The 19,191-nt window shown below is 50.4% G+C and overlaps 1 protein-coding gene across 3 annotated transcripts in view; it reads left to right on the forward strand.

Annotated features, from left to right (window-relative positions):
- DSCAM (DS cell adhesion molecule) overlaps positions 1 to 19,191 on the forward strand; it is a 722,199-nt gene that overhangs the window by 602,617 nt on the left and 100,391 nt on the right. For 2 of the 3 annotated variants that reach the window (XM_070071799.1, XM_070071800.1), the window contains exons 17-19: positions 6,338 to 6,578; positions 7,913 to 8,059; positions 15,033 to 15,188. In XM_070071799.1, the coding sequence (XP_069927900.1) occupies positions 6,338 to 6,578; positions 7,913 to 8,059; positions 15,033 to 15,188 (544 nt within the window). Of the gene's footprint in view, positions 1 to 6,337; positions 6,579 to 7,912; positions 8,060 to 15,032; positions 15,189 to 19,191 lie in introns of those variants that run through there. The other variant, XM_070071801.1, reaches the window with a different exon arrangement.

The raw sequence follows: 19,191 nt of genomic DNA on the forward strand, positions 1-19,191 counted from the left end.
GGGCAAGCCCTGATCTGGACAGGAGGAGCAGGGGGTGCTGAACCCCATGTGTGTGAGTGTCCTTAGGTCCTAGGAGCTCCCCGCAAATTCTTGGAATCCAGACGTTGAATGCAGAATGGGGGCCATGGCAGAGGTGGAAGCCATCGGTTCTTTCTGAGTCCGTGGTGGGTCATGGGGAGACTAGACCAAGGAGAGGCTCTGGATGGAGGCCTCTGGGTGGGGCTGGGCCCCGAGTGGGGTTTTGAGAGTTAAAAGGAAGAAGGGCAGGCTATGCCTGGGTGTTCACGAGCTGGGTGTGTCGGGAGCTGGGTGCCCACACTTCTTCAGGCAGGCTGGGAGGACCATCTGTCCAGGAGGCATTGGTCTGGAGAGACAACTGCAGAACCCAGCTGAGATCTGGGGAGGGAGGGGGCGAGGTCTAAGTGGTTTCCCAGGAAATCTGTCTTTTCCAATGCACAAGTCAGGTTCCTCCAGGGGGAGAGAGAAACGACAAGATCCAGACACACGAAGAGGGATTTATTAGGGACATTGGCCCCCGTGGTTATGGCATCTGAGAAGTCCCAGGGCAGGTGGCGTGCAGGCTGGAGACCCCGGAGTGCCAGGAGCACGAGTCAATCCAAGAACCAGGGAGCCAAGGATGCAGTTGTCACAGGAGGCTGAGCACCAGCACAGGGGCTACAGCCTAGAGTTCTGATGTCCACGGTGGGTGGAGCCTTTCCCAGCTCTCAGAGAGCGAGGGATCAGCCAACCTGCTCTATGTATTCTGTCCATGACGGCACCTGCCCATGGGAGGCCAAGTCTTCCCACCTGTTCTACACAGAGACACCAGCTAATCTCACTTGCACACACCCTCACAGACACACCCCAAATAATGCTTTTCCAGCTTGCTAGGTGTTCCTTAGTTCAGTCAAGCTGATGCCTAAAATTAACCATTGCATCCCATGTCCTGCAACCCAGATTCCAAACATGTCTCTAGAGCCCTACTAGAGTTCTTCCTTCCCCAACATTGAATCATTCACTTAGTTTCCTGAAAATGCATCATTCTTTTTGACCCATTTTAGCCATTGGTTTCCAATGCTGAAGCTTCAGGACAGGCCAGTGCTGTGGCTTACTTGGTTAATCCTCCGTCAGCGGTGCCAGCATCCCATATGGGCGCTGGGTTCTAGTCCCGGTTGCTCCTCTTCCAGTCCAGCTCTCTGCTGTGGCCTGGGAAAGCAGTGGAGGATGGCCCAAGTCCTTGGGCCCTGCACCCGAATGGGAGACCAGGAAGAAGCACCTGGCTCCTGGCTTTAGATCAGTGCAGTGCGCCGGCCATAGCAGCCAATTGGGGATGAAACAATGGAAGGAAGACCTTTCTTTCTGTCTCTATCTCTCACTGTCTAACTCTGTCTGTCAAATTAAAAAAAAAATGCTTCAGGACCACCCTCTAAAGCTGTGATCCCCATCAAGATGTCCTCTGTTAGCCCAGCCTGTCTCCTCCCTGTATCCCAAGTAGACATGCGTTCTCAGCATAAATGTTAAAACCATCATCCAAAGAAATTTTCCAGTTAAGGGCAGGATTATACTCTACCTTGAGGTAGGAGGGCAGAAAGCTGACTGCCAGACAAATGGGTACCTGCATCCCCAGAGAGGCACAGCCCCCCACCTCACACACTGGCTGTCCAGGAGCCCCGGTCAGCCTCCAGCATCACCTTTGAGCACCTGTGTCAGAGCCCCTGAAATTTCAAACACCAATGTACTGAATTCCCAAGAAATCTGGATTTTTAGAATATGTCCTTCCAGATTTATTTAATCTGAACACATGTCGACATTCCAATCTAAGACTTCTGGCTACAAACGAATGCTAGAACTGAAATTCTATCTGATACAGCAAGAACCTTTGCTTGCGTTTATGCATAAAATATACTTTCTCTGCATGTTTCCTACCAAGTTTTCCTTTGATTAGTCATGCTTTATTTATGGTAACTTTCCAAACTTAGTTAACAAATTCACAAAAATGAGGAAACCTACCGGAGGCTCTCAGAGTACCTAAAACGATATCCAAATTTAAAAGCTGAATTAGAATTCCAGCTGCCTGCTTCTCATGAGGAAGATGCTTTAAACTCCATCAGTTGGTTTCCTCGTCTGTGGAGAATAAACAGACTTCCCCGCGGTCATCGTGAGGGGACTTGGGATGCATCACCAAAGTCTTGTCCCAGTGATTGGATGCAGCACGGATCCACAGGTGCAGGTGGATGTGGAGGTGGTGGAGACAATGATAGTGACAGAGGTGGTGTGAGGGCTGTGACGTTGGTACCAGGTTAGTGGCGGAGGTGGTGGTGGTGTGGTGAGTGCTGGAGGTAATGTCAGTGATGATGGTGGTGGAAACGGTGGAGGTGTTGGTAAATGTGATGGAGGAGTTGGAGGGTAAAGCTGGCTGTAGTGTTGGCTAAAGGTGGAGGTGGTGATGGTACTGGTGGAGGCGGTAGAGATGATGGTGTTGGTTACCATGGAAATGTTGGCAGTAATGATGGTAGACACACTCTTGGTGGTGGTGGTAACGGTGATGGTGGAGATGGTGGTGGTGAGCATGGCGGTGTTGGTTGTAGCAGGGGACTTGGAGGTGATGGTACTGGTGGAGGCGGTGATGTTGGGATGATGGTGTTGGTTACCATGGAAATGTTGTTGGCAGTAATGATGGTAGAGACACTCTTGGTGGTGGTAGTAACGGTGATGGTGGAGATGGTGGTGGTGAGCATGGTGGTGTTGGTTGTAGCAGGGGACTTGGAGGTGATGATATTGGTGGTGGTGGTGACAGTGACAGTGGTGAGTATTGATTGGTGGTAGTGATCAGGGGACAGTGAGAGCTAATGTTCTCATTAAAAACGAAAGATAGGGGCCAGTGCTATGGCGTAGCGGGTAGAGCCACCGCCTGAAGTGCTGGCATCCCATATGGGCACCGGTTCGAGACCCGGATGCTCCACTTCTGATCCAGCTCTCTGCTGTGGCCTGGGAAAGCAGTGGAAGATGGCCCAAGTCCTTGGGCCCCTGCACCCATGTGGGAGACCTGGAAGAGGCTCCTGGCTCCTGGCCTTGGATCGGCACAGCTCTGGCCCTTGAGGCCATCTGGGGAGTGAACCAGCAGATGGAGGACCTCTCTCTCTCTGCCTCTCCTTCTCTCTCTGTAAATCTGACTTTCATATAAATAAATGTCTTTAAAAAAATAAAGATAGCCTAGAGATGATCTTAGCACACTACTTGTTAGAAAAACAGCTGTTTGAGATAGAATGAGCATGCTATTAGCATTCCTAGTGGCACCTGCACCACCCCACAGGGAAGCCTTGAGGCCAAAACAGCCGCTCCCTCTCCTCTCCACAATGACTGGCAGGCTGGGAACTCCAGGTGCCTGTTGCATGGGGAGGAGCCCTCTTCCTCAGGTTGAGCAGTTTACCCCATGGGAACTATAGGTGGGGTTGGAGCCCTGAGAAGCAAAGACGGGGAAACACTGCTCCTGCCGAATGGCTGACGGCGCGATTCAACCCATTTCACTTCGCAACTGGAATCTGAAGAAAAATGGAGGAGAGTGCCTGGGCTTGCTTCCTGTGATGAAAACAGCCGCTAAGCTGCCACACTGTCATTGTGTCTGAAAGAAGGATACAAAGAATCCTCACCTCCTTAACGGCCAACTGAAGCTGTTATAAAATCACCCAGGGAGATACAGACTCCCATTCACTGGTTCACTCCCCCAGTCCTCACAACAGCCAGGGCTTGGCCGGACCGAAGCTGGAAGCCAGGCACCTGGTCCAGGTCTTCCCCGGGGGTGGCAGGGGCCCAGCCTCTTGGACAATCACCATTGCCTCCTCAGGTCTGCATTAACGGGAAGTGGAGCCAGGACTCAAACCCAGGCCTTCAGTCTGGGAACTGGGGATCCCGCATGCCCGCCCCGGAAATGCTTCCTTGTAGGCCTTGGGCTGCTCTGTCTACACTGCGTCCAGCACTGCTGAGCTGACCCCCACCCTGTGAGCCTTAGGGAAGTCTAAAGCCGCACAGAGAGCAGTTGCACTGTCACTTAGCATTGCTAGCGGACATCAACCTGAGGTCTAACAATTACCATTTATATTAGAGTCACCGTATGTAACGTTTAAGAATTGGGTGAAATAAGACAGAATTTTCTGTAAATTTGGCTTGTAGAGATGACTTGCAGGGAAATCAGCCTTATGTATTGGAGTGTGTAAATGCAGTTCAGAAGTTGTGGTGAGGCAGTTTCTACATAATTGCATTTTCAAAATCTAGAATCTCGAGACCGGTTTGAAAACAAAGTGAAAAGCCGGAGCTCATCAATGCAAAACATGAGATCCGCTCCAGAGAGTCCGCGAGAATGGAATCCAAAGGTGTTTGTTTTGGTGCAAACCATTTTTGAAATCCATGCAACTTTTTCACAAAGCACATTTTCCATGAACTTTTTGAAGAGCACTGGTATGCATGGACTTCAAAGTTCTTCACGAAAACAAATTTAATTCCCTCTTCCCACAAGCTTTCTGAAGCACTGTGTATCTGTGGATTCAGGGCTGCATGGCCATTTGTGTGTAACAAGGAAGCTATGAGCTCAGAGGTCAGGATTAGCTACACCAACTGGGCAAAAAAAATAATCTCACATGGCTGTTTCATTTCCACCTGTACTAAAATCACCAGTTCCCTGCACTAAATCAGACAGGTTGTTGAAAGAGCAAACAAAGGCTGCGCCATGGTTCACTAGGCTAATCCTCCACCTAGCCGCGCCGGCACACCGGGTTCTAGTCCCGGTTGGGGCACCAGATTCTGTCCCAGTTGCCCCTCTTCCAGGCCAGCTCTCTGTTGTGGCCAGGGAAGGCAGTGGAGGATGGCCCAAGTGCTTGGGCCCTGCACCCCATGGGAGACCAGGATAAGTACCTGGCTCCTGCCATCGGATCAGCGCAGTGCTGGGTGAACCAACGGCAAAAGGAAGACCTTTCTCTGTCTCTCTCTCTCACTGTCCACTCTGCCTGTCAAAAAAAAAAAAAAAAAAAGAAAAGAAAAAACAAAGAAAAAAAAAGAGCAAACAGATTCCAACAAGACATAAGTGAAGAGTCTTGCCATAAGAACCACACAGACTGTTCTCAAAGATTTATTTCATTTTAGTGTATTAAGTGGAGGATCATCTTATGTCTCATAAGTTTTAGTTATGCCTAAGTGTCCAACTCCATTGCTTGTTTTCTTAGATGCTTCCTTAATTAATGATAAAAGTCATTCTCAAGGACTTACTTTCTTTTAATATTAAGTGGAAGATATTCTTATGTCTCGTAAGTTATAGTTATGTCTAAGTGCTTGTAAAAGATGTATCATTCTTGGGTGCTTCTTTAAAGTTATTTAAGTTTCTTTAAAAAAAAAGTGAAATTAACTTCGAGATGCAATGACTTTAAACAGCCCTTGTCTCGACTGTTGAGAAACAGTTGTTTTTGTTTGTGTGTATGTGTGTGTGCAAACTGTTGAACTCTACTGGTTATAGAGTTGGGCTTCTGTGTACACAGTTACATGAAAATGCATCTTAGTGGAGAATGGGGCTGGAAATGGGACAGGGAGGAGGAGAGGTGGGAGTGTGGGGGAGAGGGTAGGTATGGTGAGAAGAATCCCTATATTCCTAAAATTGTGTACTTATGAAATGCATGAAGTTTGTATTCCTTAAATAAAAGGTTTCTTTGGGAAAAAAAATTTTAAAAAAGAAAGTGCCTGGGTTAGCCAAAGCAGTGTGATGTTACTTCTCCCGTGCAGTACTGAAGACATAGTTAGTCTGCATTCCCACCAACCCTGTGACGCATGAGGGTGCTGATGGGCAGAACAGTGCCCCCGTACAGAAGAGGAGGGGCGTCAAGCAAGGAGCAACCACTCTGCCTGCACCCCAGGGGTACCCCAAGCTCGTGCTTCACTTTCTGGGGCTTCAGTTACTCCAGAAAATAGTAAATGGAAAATTCTAGAAATAAGCAATTTCTAAGTTTTAAATAACTGCAATACCGTCTCTTATTGTTCTATTATCAATCATCATTCATCTCTTACTGAGTTTAGAATTAAACTCTCTCATAGATACCCCTGGATAGGAAAAAGTAAGAACCAGGTGGAGAGAGAACAGAATACTGTCCCCTGTTTCAGGTGCCCACTGGGGGTCTCAGAATGTGTCCCCTGCGGTTTGGGGGGCACTGTGTGTGAGTTCGTGACTGGGCTCCTGCTGCACCTGTTGCCTTGCTGTTTGACCCCCTTCCCGTTTTCCCAAGCTGCTGTGGTGTCGATTCCACTCTTCGTCTATGCCAAGCCTCCTCTAAGTTGTATTCCCCTCTTTCCCGTCCAGGCCCCCAAGAAACATTTGCAAAACGGGATTATCCGCGGCTACCAAATAGGTTACCGAGAGTACAGCACGGGGGGCAACTTCCAGTTCAACATCATCAGTATCGACACCACCGGGGACAGCGAGGTGTACACCCTGGACAACCTCAACAAGTTCACCCAGTACGGCCTGGTGGTGCAGGCCTGCAACCGGGCCGGCACGGGACCCTCTTCTCAGGAAATCATCACCACCACCCTCGAGGACGGTAGGTCCGGCGCCCGGGCAGGGCTTTGTGTCCCCAGGGCGTGCCCTGGGCACCACACGGCTGCTGGCAGCCCAGCCCTCTGTGGGCTTTGCAGGGGCAGCGACCCGTGGGGTTTCCAGTGGGAGAGTGGCCCTGGGCCTCCCACCAACGCCTTGCTTCGTTTCCACCTTGGGCGGGCTGCACTGCAAACCCAGAATCATCCCCACTCATTTCAGACACAAGAACTGGGATTTCTCCAAGTGAATTTCAGACTCTCACTACAGAGAACTGACTCACAGCAGAGATCCGATTCCCTAAGAATTTCTCCCAGATCAGTGTTAAGAAGTTTACTTTGTGTCTGATTTTTCAGTATGTTTTTTCCATCTTCTTTTTAATGATTGCTTTCTATTTTCAAGCCAACCAGTTGTTTTCTGGAGCAGATCGCACAGTGAGCAGGCGCCCCCTAGTGACTGAGATAAATTGATTGCGCCTTCCACAAAGACCCTGCAAATGACCTACAAGTTAAATTTTGAGCTGAAAATAGTAAGAACTCTGGTGTCCAGAGACAGGGTGTTTAAGGCAAAGAGATAGGACCTGAGGTTAAGTGTAGCAACAAACAGAGACCCAAAGCCTCAGGCTGTGCTCGTACTTGGGCTGCTGGCCGTCTGAGCACAGGTTTCAGGAGGGTGGTGAATTCTTGCACCTGTCATTTCCGGCACTTCTTACAGGCTGCAAACTCTTAATTCCCTAGAATTTTCTTTTTCTTCTTCAAGGCAGTGATTTGGTTGTCGCATTAAATCCATGCTTGGGGTAATATGTTGCACCCTCTCCTAGCCCCCATACGTATGGCTTATATTAAAACAATGCTAAAAACACGTGGACTATTCTTCCAACCTGGCCCTGAGTCCACTTTCCTCTGACAAAATAGTATGGCACTGAGGGGTAGGGTGCAGGTGGGGATGGGTAAGGGAAACTGTGATGCAATGTGGAGGAAGTGGTTTGTATAAGGAAACGGTACCCTACAACTGTGGGTACCGTGCAGGAGTGATGGAGACTGCTCAGACCAGCCTGATCTTCTCCTCTGGCCGGAAGGTCAGACAAGCCCTCAAGTTTGGGATGAGTCCTTTTGAAAGTGAAGCAATAAACTTGAGAAGAGAGACTGGGGAATCTGTTAAGACACAAGCTGAGCTGTCATAATATTTGTATAAGGAAGTGGGATTTGGGGGAGGAGCTTCAGTACAGCCCTTTCTTTCGCGTATGCATTGAAATCTTGAACTCCGCTGCTTATTCAGTGTTGCTTTGCTGAAGGACCGCCCCCCCCCCAGTTACTACAGATTCTGATCGTTCTGTTGCAGTGCCCAGCTACCCTCCCGAAAATGTCCAAGCCATAGCCACATCGCCAGAGAGTATATCCATCTCCTGGTCCACACTCTCCAAGGAGGCTCTGAATGGGATCCTGCAGGGCTTCAGAGTCATTTACTGGGCCAACCTCATAGACGGAGGTAAGACCACTAAACCTGGGCTCTGCGTCTTCTCCAGCAGGTGCATGGTGGGATTGCCAGATCCCACTTCCCACCAGGCACTCCGGGTATGGAAGCCACCTCTGCCAATGGGCATTCTCTGTTCTGTGATCTCCCGGCCAACCTCTGAACAGCACCAACAAGCCCTTAAATGTCACGTGGCTTTCAGAAAGCAGTGTGAAGGTTGGGGCGGGGGACACCCAGACAGTGTGCAGGAGTGCTGTTTGTGAGTTTCTATGCCAGGGCTTTGCAGGCAGCCCCCAAACCTTGACCTCTGGGTAGAATGTTCTATGTGACACGTGTCCTAAGCATTGCCCTGGTTCTATGCCTCAGCTAGAACTTAGCAGGGGAGGGTTTCTGGTCCTGGAGTTGAACAGGAAGGGGGAGTTAGGGGGATCGCAGGCCCCCTTGAGAGGGGGTTACACTCTCCTTGAGGGACCCCTCAGCCCAGCACCTCCATTTGTGTCTCTTCTCTCCATCCCTCTTCTCCTTCGATCTTTCTGGTGTGTGTGTGTGTGTGTGTGTGTCGGTGTGTGTCGGTGTGTATGTACTTGTGTGTGTGTCTCTCTCTCAATTTGTGCAACAAAACCCTGTGGATTGTTTGGTACAGGCTATGTATAAAGGACCTGCCAGGTGGTGGCCAGATTGGGGCCAGAAGTTTCTCGGTGTCTTTGCTCCCAGATTGTGGGTGTCGGGGAGCCAGGCTGAGCCCCACTGTGTGAGCCTGCCAGTACCCCTGGGCTGCAGCCTGCGACAAGAATGCCCCCCAGTGTCCACTCACTGCCTGGGCCCCAAGTCCCAGTTGACTCACACCTGCTTCCTCCCTGGCCCCCTCTGTCCCGCCTCCTCCCCATCACCTGCCCGAGCTGAGTGTGCTCCCCACCTCAGACCCTCCCATATGGTAAGCATCCCTGGGAGTTTGGGTGAATTCAAAGACACTTCAAAAAGTTCATGCAAAATATATTTAAAGGTAAATTGATTTTGGTGTAAAAGGCTTTTGAAACACATATGTAAATTTTTTAAATAACAGGCACCTTTCCCAAATCTTTTAAAAAGATTTATTTGAAAGAGTTACAGAGACAGGGAGAGACAGAAAGAAAGTGTGAGAAAGACAGACAGAGAGAGAGAGAGAGATCTTCCATCTGCTGATTCACTCTCCAGATGCCTGCAATGGCGAGGGCTGGGCTGGTCCGAAGCCAGGAGCCAGGAGCCTCATCTGGGTCTCCCAAGTGGTTGCAGGGCCCATTAGCGGAGAGCAGGATCAGAAGTAGGGCATCCAGGACTCAAAACAACACCCACATAGAGTGGCAGTGCTGCAGGCCACGGCTTAACCTTCTCTGTCACAGGGCCGGCCTTGAAGTTTTGTTTTGTTTTGCTTTTTTTAATTAAGCATTTTTTTCCTGGACTTTTTGAAGTATATTCAAAGGGCCAAGACCCCCAGAGTCAGGCTCCCTGCTCGGGACCACCCATCTGTGCTGCCAAGCATGGACCTGCCCCCACACAGGTGATCAGAACACAGGAGATCTCAGGGCCTCCACCTTTGTTCTGGAATAAAAGAGAGACGACACATTTGCACAGTAAGGTCACCTGCCAGGTCAGGCCCCGTGTTTGAGCCTTAGCCATCTGTGTCTCAAACTAGACTTGTTTCTCTATGCTCAGGGCCAGCCGCTAGCACCTCACTTACCACCCAGCACTGGGAGGTGTTCCAGAAGGATCCTTGCCCTCAGCCACAAGGCTCATGGCTGAGAACTGGCCCTGTGTGACTGCCCTGTGGGTCAGTCCAGGGGCCAGGGAAATGGCCACTACCCCAGTCCCTTCGACCCCACAGAGGGAGAGCCAGACCAAGGCAGGCGATTCTTTGGCATCGTCCTCAGCTCTACAAATTCTTCAGAGGGTAGGACAATGAACGCTTGCAAACGTCCCCCACTGAAGGCATCGCTGCACAGGCTCATCTGGTTTTGCTCCTCATCTTCACTCGATGGTGTTACAGACTGCAGACACTCCCCATGGGCAGTCTCCCTCCCAGCCTTCCCGTCACTGTCCTTGTTGGAAATGGTTACAGAACCTTGTGCTTCCCGCCCACCCGTGCTGTCACACATCACTCGGATTTCCTGACGCCCCCTGTGGCATCCTGTTCCAAGACGGGTGATGACGCTTTGTAAGTTTAAAGCCTTTCAGACGTGAATATTCAAACGCACAATTGTTCAAAGAATGCGTGGTAAAGTTTGCAGGTTTTTTTAAGATTTTATTTATTTATTTGAGAGGTAGAGTTACAGACAGTGAGAAGGAGAGACAGAGAGAAAGGTCTTCCACCCACTGGTTCACTCCCCGAATGGCCACAATGATCAGAGCTGCGCTGATCCGAAGCCAGGAGCCAGGTGCCGCTTCCCAGTCTCCTGTGCAGAGGCCCAAGCACTTGGGCCGTCCTCCAGTGCCTTCCCAGGCCACAGCAGAGAGCTGGATCGGAAGAGGAGCAACCAGGACTAGAACCGGCGTCCACATGGGATGCCTGCACCGCAGGCAGAGGATTAACCTACTGTGCCACGGGACCAGCCCCAAGCTTGCTGTTTCTAAAGACACGTTCTCTCGTGGAATTCAGAGTAAATGACGTGGTTAATGGCTCGGGTACAGGTTCTGCACATCATGGCCCAAAGAGAAGAAAGAAGCTCCTGGAAGCCGGACCTGCTACGAGCACTCCCCCAGCTGCTCCTGCTCCAGCAGGGCCTCGAGGAACTCCCGGCCCCCCTGCACTCACAGGCTGTGGACCCCCCTTGGCCCTGTTCCCACAGATGCTGACCACAGGGTGGCTGGGAACAGCTGTACAGCTGAGCCTGAGAAAACACCACACACACATCCTCACACAATGCACACACACCCACATACACATACACCCACACACAGGGCACACACACCACACACATGTCCCCACACACAGTGCACACACAACACACGCATGTCCCCACACACAGTGCACACAACACACACACATGTCCCCACACACTATGCACACACACCCATATACACCCACACACAATGCACACACACCCACATACACACACACATACACCCACACACAGGGCACACACACTGCACACATGTCCCCACACACAGTGCACACACACCCACATACACATACATCCACACACAGGTCACACACACCAAACACATGTCCCCACACAATGCACACACACCACACACATGTCCCCACACAGTGCACACACAACACACACATGTCCCCACACACTATGCACACACACCCATATACACCTACACCCACACACAATGCACACACACCCACGTACACATACATCCACACACAGGTCACACACACCACACACATGTCCCCACACACAGTGCACACAACACATACACATGTCCCCACACTCTATACACACACACCCATATACACCCACACACAATGCACATACACCCACATACACATATGCCCCCACACAGGGCACACACACCACACACATGTCCCCACACAATGCACACACACCCACATACACATACATCCACACGCATGTCACACACACCACACACATGTCCCCACACACTGTGCACACACACCCATATACACACACTCACACACCGTGCACACACCACCCACATACACATATACCCCCACACAGGGCACACACACCACACACATGTCCACACACTATGCACACACACCCATATACACACACTCACACACCGTGCACACACACCCATATACACATATACCCCCACACAGGGCACACACACCACACACATGTCCCCACACACCCATATACACGTACACTCACACACAGTGCACACACAACACATGCATGCACACACCCATATATACATATACCTACACACAGGACGCACACACCACAAACACACATCCTCACACACAGTGCACACACATGCACATCCTCACACAATGCACACACTCACACACACACACCACACACAGTACACACACACCACACACATGTCCCCACACACAGTACGCACATACAACATCCACCACGCATGTCCCCATACACAATGCACACACACCTATATACACATACAGTGCACACACCCACATATACCCACAAAGTGCACACATACCACAGATACAATGTACATATACACCATTTATACACATCACACACAATCTACTCTTCACATACACACACAGTGTACACAATAAACACACATATCACACACATACCACATACAAGAGGACCTCAAAACTTTATGAAAAATGGAATTTTTGAAAGTGGATTTTGGGACCCGGCTCTGTGGCATAGTGGGGAAAGCCACCACCTGCAGTGCCAGCATTCTGTGTGGGCACTGGTTTGAGTCCCAGCTGCTGCACTTTCAGTCCAGCTCTCTGCTATGGCCTGGGAAAGCAGTGGAAGATGGCCCAAGTCCTTAGGCCCCTTCACCTGCATGGGAGACCTGGAAGAAGCTCCTGGCTCCTGGCTTTGGATCAGCACAGCTCCAACCATTGCGGCCATTTGGGTAGTGAACCGGTGGATGGAAGATCTCTCTCTCTCTCTCTCTCTCTCTCTCTGCTTGTGCCTCTCTGTAACTCTGCCTTTCAAATAAGTAATAAATAAATCTTTTTTAAAAAATACTGTATTTTGCTACTAAATTTTGAAATCCAGGCATAGTTTTTTCTATGATACGCATTTTCCAGGAAGATTTTTTTAAATCTTTGGACATGCAATATACAACTCACACACTTAACACACACCATACACAAAACACAACCCCTACCACATCCACACAAACTACAACATATACCCCAGTTACACACCAAACACACACACCCCACATATGCCACATAGTTCCACAAAAACAACACATACACACAACACAGACATTTACATACCACATCACATACAACACATGCTATAGCACACGGCACCCATAGTGAACCCGTACAACACACTGTGACCGCCACCTGCACACCACACACAGAACACACAGCACACACAGGACACAGGATCCACACAGGGGCTGAGAGGGGACACGGCACCTCCGGCAGTGGTCTGTGGCCGTGGCACTTTCCAGGACACGTGTGGGAAAGCATTTGGTTGTTAGTGTGATCGGATCTCAAGGACCTGGTCAATATGATCGATTGCATGGGTCCAATACACCTGATGTGCTGAGAGGTCTGAGCCCATCCCCTCCTCAGAAAGTCGCACCCTGGCCAGACCTAACCGAACAGCTGTGGTCGCCGCAGGCTCCGGAGCACAGCTGTTGTCCGTCGTCAGTCTTCACGCTGGGAACAGCCCTCTCCAAGGGGAACAGATGCTGAGCTGTCAGCCGGGGCTGCAGTGCCTGGGGCTGGCGAAATATCCGTGATGCAGCAGCGACTCTCCCCTCTAAAGGATGGGAGTTTCCACATTCAGCCCTCGCTTTCCTGTTTCTGAACGGATCTACAGATCTCTTCAAGATCTCTTCAGATCTAGAGGTATCTACTTGGTGTCAGAGACTACACACAGGTACATGTACACACACACACACACACACACGCACCAGCAGGGAAAATGCAATGAAGCCCCTCTGTCCCTCGGTTTCCTGGTCTGCAATGATGGCATTGTAGCAGCCACGGGCTTGCAGTGCCAGTTACGTGAGTGCGTATTTGTACACAGGACGACGCTGGCCCCTAAGAAAGCATGCTGGGATTGTTAGCTGTCTTCACTGAGGCCCAGGAGAGCCAGAGAGACTGACATATGGCTCTCAGTGCTTCCAAAATGGACTGATCCAAACAGGAGTCTTATTCCAGCCAGCCTCTCGACAGAGAATGCCCCTGGAACTCTGCCTGGGGTCCCGGCAGCCTCTTAGGAGCAGACATGGGGGTGGGGCCCACTTGGGATGAGCCATCGCTCAGGCCTGGGGGCTGCTCTGCCTCCTGCTTTGCAGGTGACTTCAAAACGCAGGGGCCACACGCCCGTGTTCCTAACACATCATTTCTAAGTTTTCTTAAGTTGCCATGTGTGCTCTGCCAAAGGTAAGGCAGCGGCCTGTTCCCCCTTGTGACTATTATTAGCTCATCCCACTGCAGAGATCAAGACATTTTTAGCTAACGCCAAGTCTGACACACTGAAGTCACTTCAGCTGTGACGCTGGGAGAGTTCGCTCCAGGTGACAGCAGGCGTTTGCTGCACCATGCAGCTCAGGTCACACGGGTGCTTTCTTATTGAAATTCGAGTTTAGTTTTTTTTTTTTTTCAACTTTTACAAAAATAAAATTGAGAAAATTTTATATATTTAAGAGATACACACTTGATGCTTCTGCATGTGTATCTACTGTGAAGTGATGGGCACAAGGAAGCTAAGTGCTACAGAGACTCCATCTTCTTTTGTCCCCAGAGAATACAAAGTTTCAGTTTGCAAGAAGAGTAAGTTCTGGGCAGGCTGGGGACTGCAGTTAGCAAGGCTGTGTCTTGTACTTGACATGTGCTAAGAAAGTCAATCTTAGCTCATACTCAAGATGAAGTTGGGTACTTAAAATACACGGGTGCTGAAGAGATTTTGTTTCAAGAAAACAAGCGTCCTGACTTGCAAAGATTTCAGAGTGACGGTAGAACGACTCCTACAGAGAGAGCAACACAGGTCGGAAGCTCACCACGTGCAGCTGGCAGGGCTATGCTGATGGGCAGCGGATGGGGGCGCCCGTGAGCTGGAGCCCAGGTGTGACACTGGCTGTGTGGCAAGGAGTGTGGAGTGGATTTCCCCCTTTTCTAGACTGATGTTTTGCCTGGTGTTCTGGAGCAGTTTGGTGTGAATGGTTGTTTGTGAATGGCCATTTGCAAATGGTCACTAGCATTGGCACCACCCGCAGACTTAGCATCATCCCTCTGAGTGATTTCAGCGTGGGATGGATGGATGGATGGATGGATGGACAGATGGACAGCAAGGACAGCATGGGCACATGAGCCCTGGCAGGCTCAGTAATGCGATCGTGTTTTCTTGTTCTTGTTCCCCAGAGCTGGGAGAGATTAAGAACGTGACCACGGTGCAGCGTTCCCTGGAGCTGGACGGGCTGGAGAAATACACCAACTACAGCATCCAGGTTCTGGCCTTCACTCGTGCGGGGGACGGGGTCCGCAGCGAGCAGATCTTCACCCGGACCAAAGAGGATGGTGAGCAACTGGGCGGGTGCTGGGTGCCAAGCTCCGGTCCCACCACACGGGGCTCCTGCCAGCAGCACCCACAGGAGGCGGCATTCGTGGCCAAAGCCAGTGCCGGAAAGGCTGTGCAGAGACCTGCCGCAGCCTTCAGTGCCCCAGTCACTGTGTTCTCTTTGCTCCTGCAAACCCACTCTGCCCTCCTGCAACCACGCCAGCACGGTCAGACCATGGCTTCACTTAACCATGGTGAACGCCACCCCTATAATTGTCCTTCTTCTTAGCCAAGTGTCATTTTACACAAAAATACCTTTGCCCATTGCTTCAGCACCTGCCATCCCAGCCTGCGTCCTGTCGGCATAATGTCAGTGTCTCTTCAGCTGCTGGGATGAGCTCTAATTCTATCTACCCTTGCACTTGAAAAGTCCGTGTGGTCTGGGGGTATTGTTCAGTGCTGGCTGAACCCCTGGAGAATAAGGCCTTGATTTGCGGGCTCTGGGTTAATTGTTTCTAAGTGGTTCACAAATGTGTAACTTGGTAACATTTTTACATCATAGTTTATTTTGCATCCCACTCTAACTTCTCCCTGTTCTGCACAATTTGGAGTGGGTTACCCAAAATCATAAAAACCATATAGGATATAGTTTTTGTATGAACTGTAACAGAAGGTCTAGGGGCTTATCTGAGTCTGTTTGAGGAAGAATTTTTGTTCCAACAAATAGGACAGCAACAACGTGACAAGCAGCCTCCACCCTTGCAAAGGAAGGAGGGCAGCCGACATCCTATAGTCCCTGGGTGGATCCTTCCAAACAGAGCACAGACTTTTACAAGAGCGCCTCAGTGCCCTGCTGACTTGGCTCTGTCGTAACTCTGCCGGGTTACAGGGGACCAGGGGGTAGCGCCTGCCCATGGCTGGTCATCTCCCATCCGTCATGCGTGTGATGGCCATGCCACTTCCTTCTCCCTCTCTGTCCTGTGGAAGCAAAGCTAGGGACACACGCCCCTGGTCCAGGATGGGGTCTTCTCTTCCACCCCAGACCATGATTTAGAGCGTTCTCTCCTGCTGTCACCCTCAAGGCAGACTTGCTCCCCTGAGCAGCCAGATCCACTCCCACGCACCTGCACTGCCTTGTGTTACTGAGTCCCTGCACAGACAATACTCGTTAGCTTTAGTTCTTCTTGAATACGAAGATCATTCTTTCTGGGAATGTGCATGGATCAGCCAGTTCTGCTAGGAAAAAAGAAAGAAAAACAAAAACAGAAACAACCATGGGCTCTTTAGGAAAATGGAAGGCCAAAATGCAGTGTCATTAGGAAGTCACACCTCGGTAGATACATCTGTGAAGCTAAGTCCTGAGCAGAGCTAGTCACAGTTTAATGTCTCGGTGCAATAGAAAAATGAGCTGTGTAAATACTGGCCCTGTCTGCTGCTGCCCCCAGGCGTTTGTGCACCCTCCGCAGCCCTCTGAGCCCTGGCTGTCCTCACATGTGAAGTTGCTATGCAGTCAGACTGCACCAACCCATATAGAAACTGAAGTGGTGTGGATAAGCCGGCTTCACACGCGGTGGGCTGCTTCCTGACACTCCATATTGATTATTTGCTCTCTACTCCTTGGGAGCAGAGACAGAATATTCATTTGCATTGCAAAGCAATAAGGCAAATGTCAGTGGAATTATCATTTAGAGAGCAAATTGATCAGCAGCTTCAGAAGAATACGCAGAAATCCAGCCACCAGGGAAGGCTCTTCAAGGACCTTATCGACGGGCAATTTTGGAGCAATTTTTAATTAATTCTTCCATCTTGGAAATCACGGAGTTCTACCTCCAAACTTGACCCCAAGGCCCCAGGTCCAGTGTGCCGATCCATTATTCTGTGCTTCCGTGTTTAGTGCCAGTCATGTCTGGAGACGTGATTGAATCTAAGAGCCTGTGCCGTGTGCGCCAGCTTCCCCAGGGGAGGGGTGAGGAAGTCCACTTGTGCTGGTGGCAAGGACACACAGTGTGCAGAGCCGAGTGTCAATATTGATTTAGAATAAATCAGCTTTTTTCAAATGGAAATGGAGCAGAGATTGGATGGAAGGGGAGAAAGACTAGTACAATAATGAGTTTATCTCTACGATGCAGGTGGAAAATTCAGAAATTCAGCGAGAAGTGATGGCAGCCTGTTTTGTAGACTCAAAATCTAACATAAATGAGTATTTTTAGGGGATTCATATAACATGAATGTGATTTTATGTCTGTCTGAGGGAAGAGACAAGGGCTAATCATTGTAGAAGAAACACTTTCCCAGATAGAAGACTCCAGGTCCTGTGTGAAATTCTAGGATGTCTCAGAATTTTGAGGTTTGGATGGCATTGCCACTTCCATTAAATTATAGAAAAAATATGGGGAAAAGTCCCAATAAAAGATCAGTCATCAGCATATACAGAGGAGCTCTCATTTCAGCTGGTTTTAGGTGCAGCTTGAAGTTTTGTGTGTACTGAGTTAGGTGCAAGTGAAGAAGGATTAATCCACAGACAACAAACCCGACTCACTCACGCCTCTGCCTGTCACAGGTGTTACCTGGCTCTTCCGGAGCCCTCAGCCTCAGGAACCTGGGGGTTGTCGCTCCCCCTCTTTGCGGAGGAACGACACAGGACCCTGCGCTGTTCTTTTGGCTGCTCAGCCCTCCCTGGGTTTGCTGCTGGTTCTTCCCGGGTTGGCTACCGACCCTTCCACCTCTGTGGAAGGGCGGTTCCCCCTGCCACTTTCCCCACTTCCGCGGGGGAGCAGCACACCGCCGGCCGGCTCTCTCGGGGGCTGCACAGGTGTTCCTTCAGATAGATGTTCCCCTTAGATGTTCCTGGTGCATGTTGTCTCTCTCCTCCTTTATAGTCCTCTTCCACCAATCCCAACTCTGCTACCCACATGCCGAGCACGCTGCTCTCCTCCAATCAGGAGCAAGATCAGCTCCTGCAGCTCAGTCAATCAAATTGGTGAGAGGTAGCCGTGTAAAGCTGTTTACTCCCTTCTCAGCGCCATATTGTGGGAGAGCAGATGCATAGAATAAGTCTTAATTCCAGTAACTTAGTCTAGTCTGAGTTGCTCCCCACAATTCCCCCTTTCTTTTTATTTTTGGCGTTGATACGCACCTGTCTTCGGTGCCCCGCGGCACACACTCTGCTCTGCTTGCTGGAGTTGCCCACAGGTGCTTACAAGCCCTACCAATCAGGCAAACCGAATCCGGGTCCTCTCTTCACCATGTTGTGAGGAGGTTTTTAGGCGCTGATGCATGCCTGTGTTCGGTGCCCTGCAGCGCATGCTCTACTCTGCTAGAACTGCCTGCAGGTGCTTACAAGCCCTATCAATCAGGCAAACCGAATCCAAGCCTTCTCATTGCCGTATTGTGGGGAGGCTTATTGGTGTTGATAACGTGCCTGTCTTTGGTGACCTGCAGAGGGTAAACTGCTAGCCGCCAGCAGGTGCTTATCGTGTTACTAATCAGGCAGACCGAATCCAAGCTCTCTCATTGCCATGTTGTGGGGAGGCCTTATTTTTCTCTATTTCTCTATCTCCGGGCATTCCTGTTTCTCCTATTTTACTTCTATCTGCCAGCATTCCTATTTCTCTCATTTTACTTCTATACTTCCATTTCTCTTATCCCCTTGGCTTCCCGGCGCCTGCCCCGCGGCTGCTTGCCGGCTCTGCGCGGCTTCCCGGCTTCACGCACGCTCCGCGGTCTCTGCGCCCTTCGCGCCCGCACCACAGCCTCCGCGCTAGCCCTGTGTTCCCTATCTATTCGTGCCCTGCGCGCGCTCTCTGCGCGCGGCGGCTTCCACGAGTCACACAGCCTAGCTCACGTTTCTGCCACCGGTATTCAGTCTAAGTTCCCCGGGCTAACCTGGCGAATTCAACCTAGCTCACGTCTCCGCTTCGGTTTGGCTTCCCGTCTTTTGCTCCCTGGGCTAATCTGACAGATTCCAACCTAACTTACACGTCTCGGCCTCTGGTTTTAGCTTTTCGCCTTTTGCTCCCCGGG

This window comes from Oryctolagus cuniculus, chromosome 4 (assembly GCF_964237555.1).
Source record: "Oryctolagus cuniculus chromosome 4, mOryCun1.1, whole genome shotgun sequence".
In the NCBI taxonomy this organism is placed as follows: Eukaryota; Metazoa; Chordata; class Mammalia; order Lagomorpha; family Leporidae; genus Oryctolagus; species Oryctolagus cuniculus.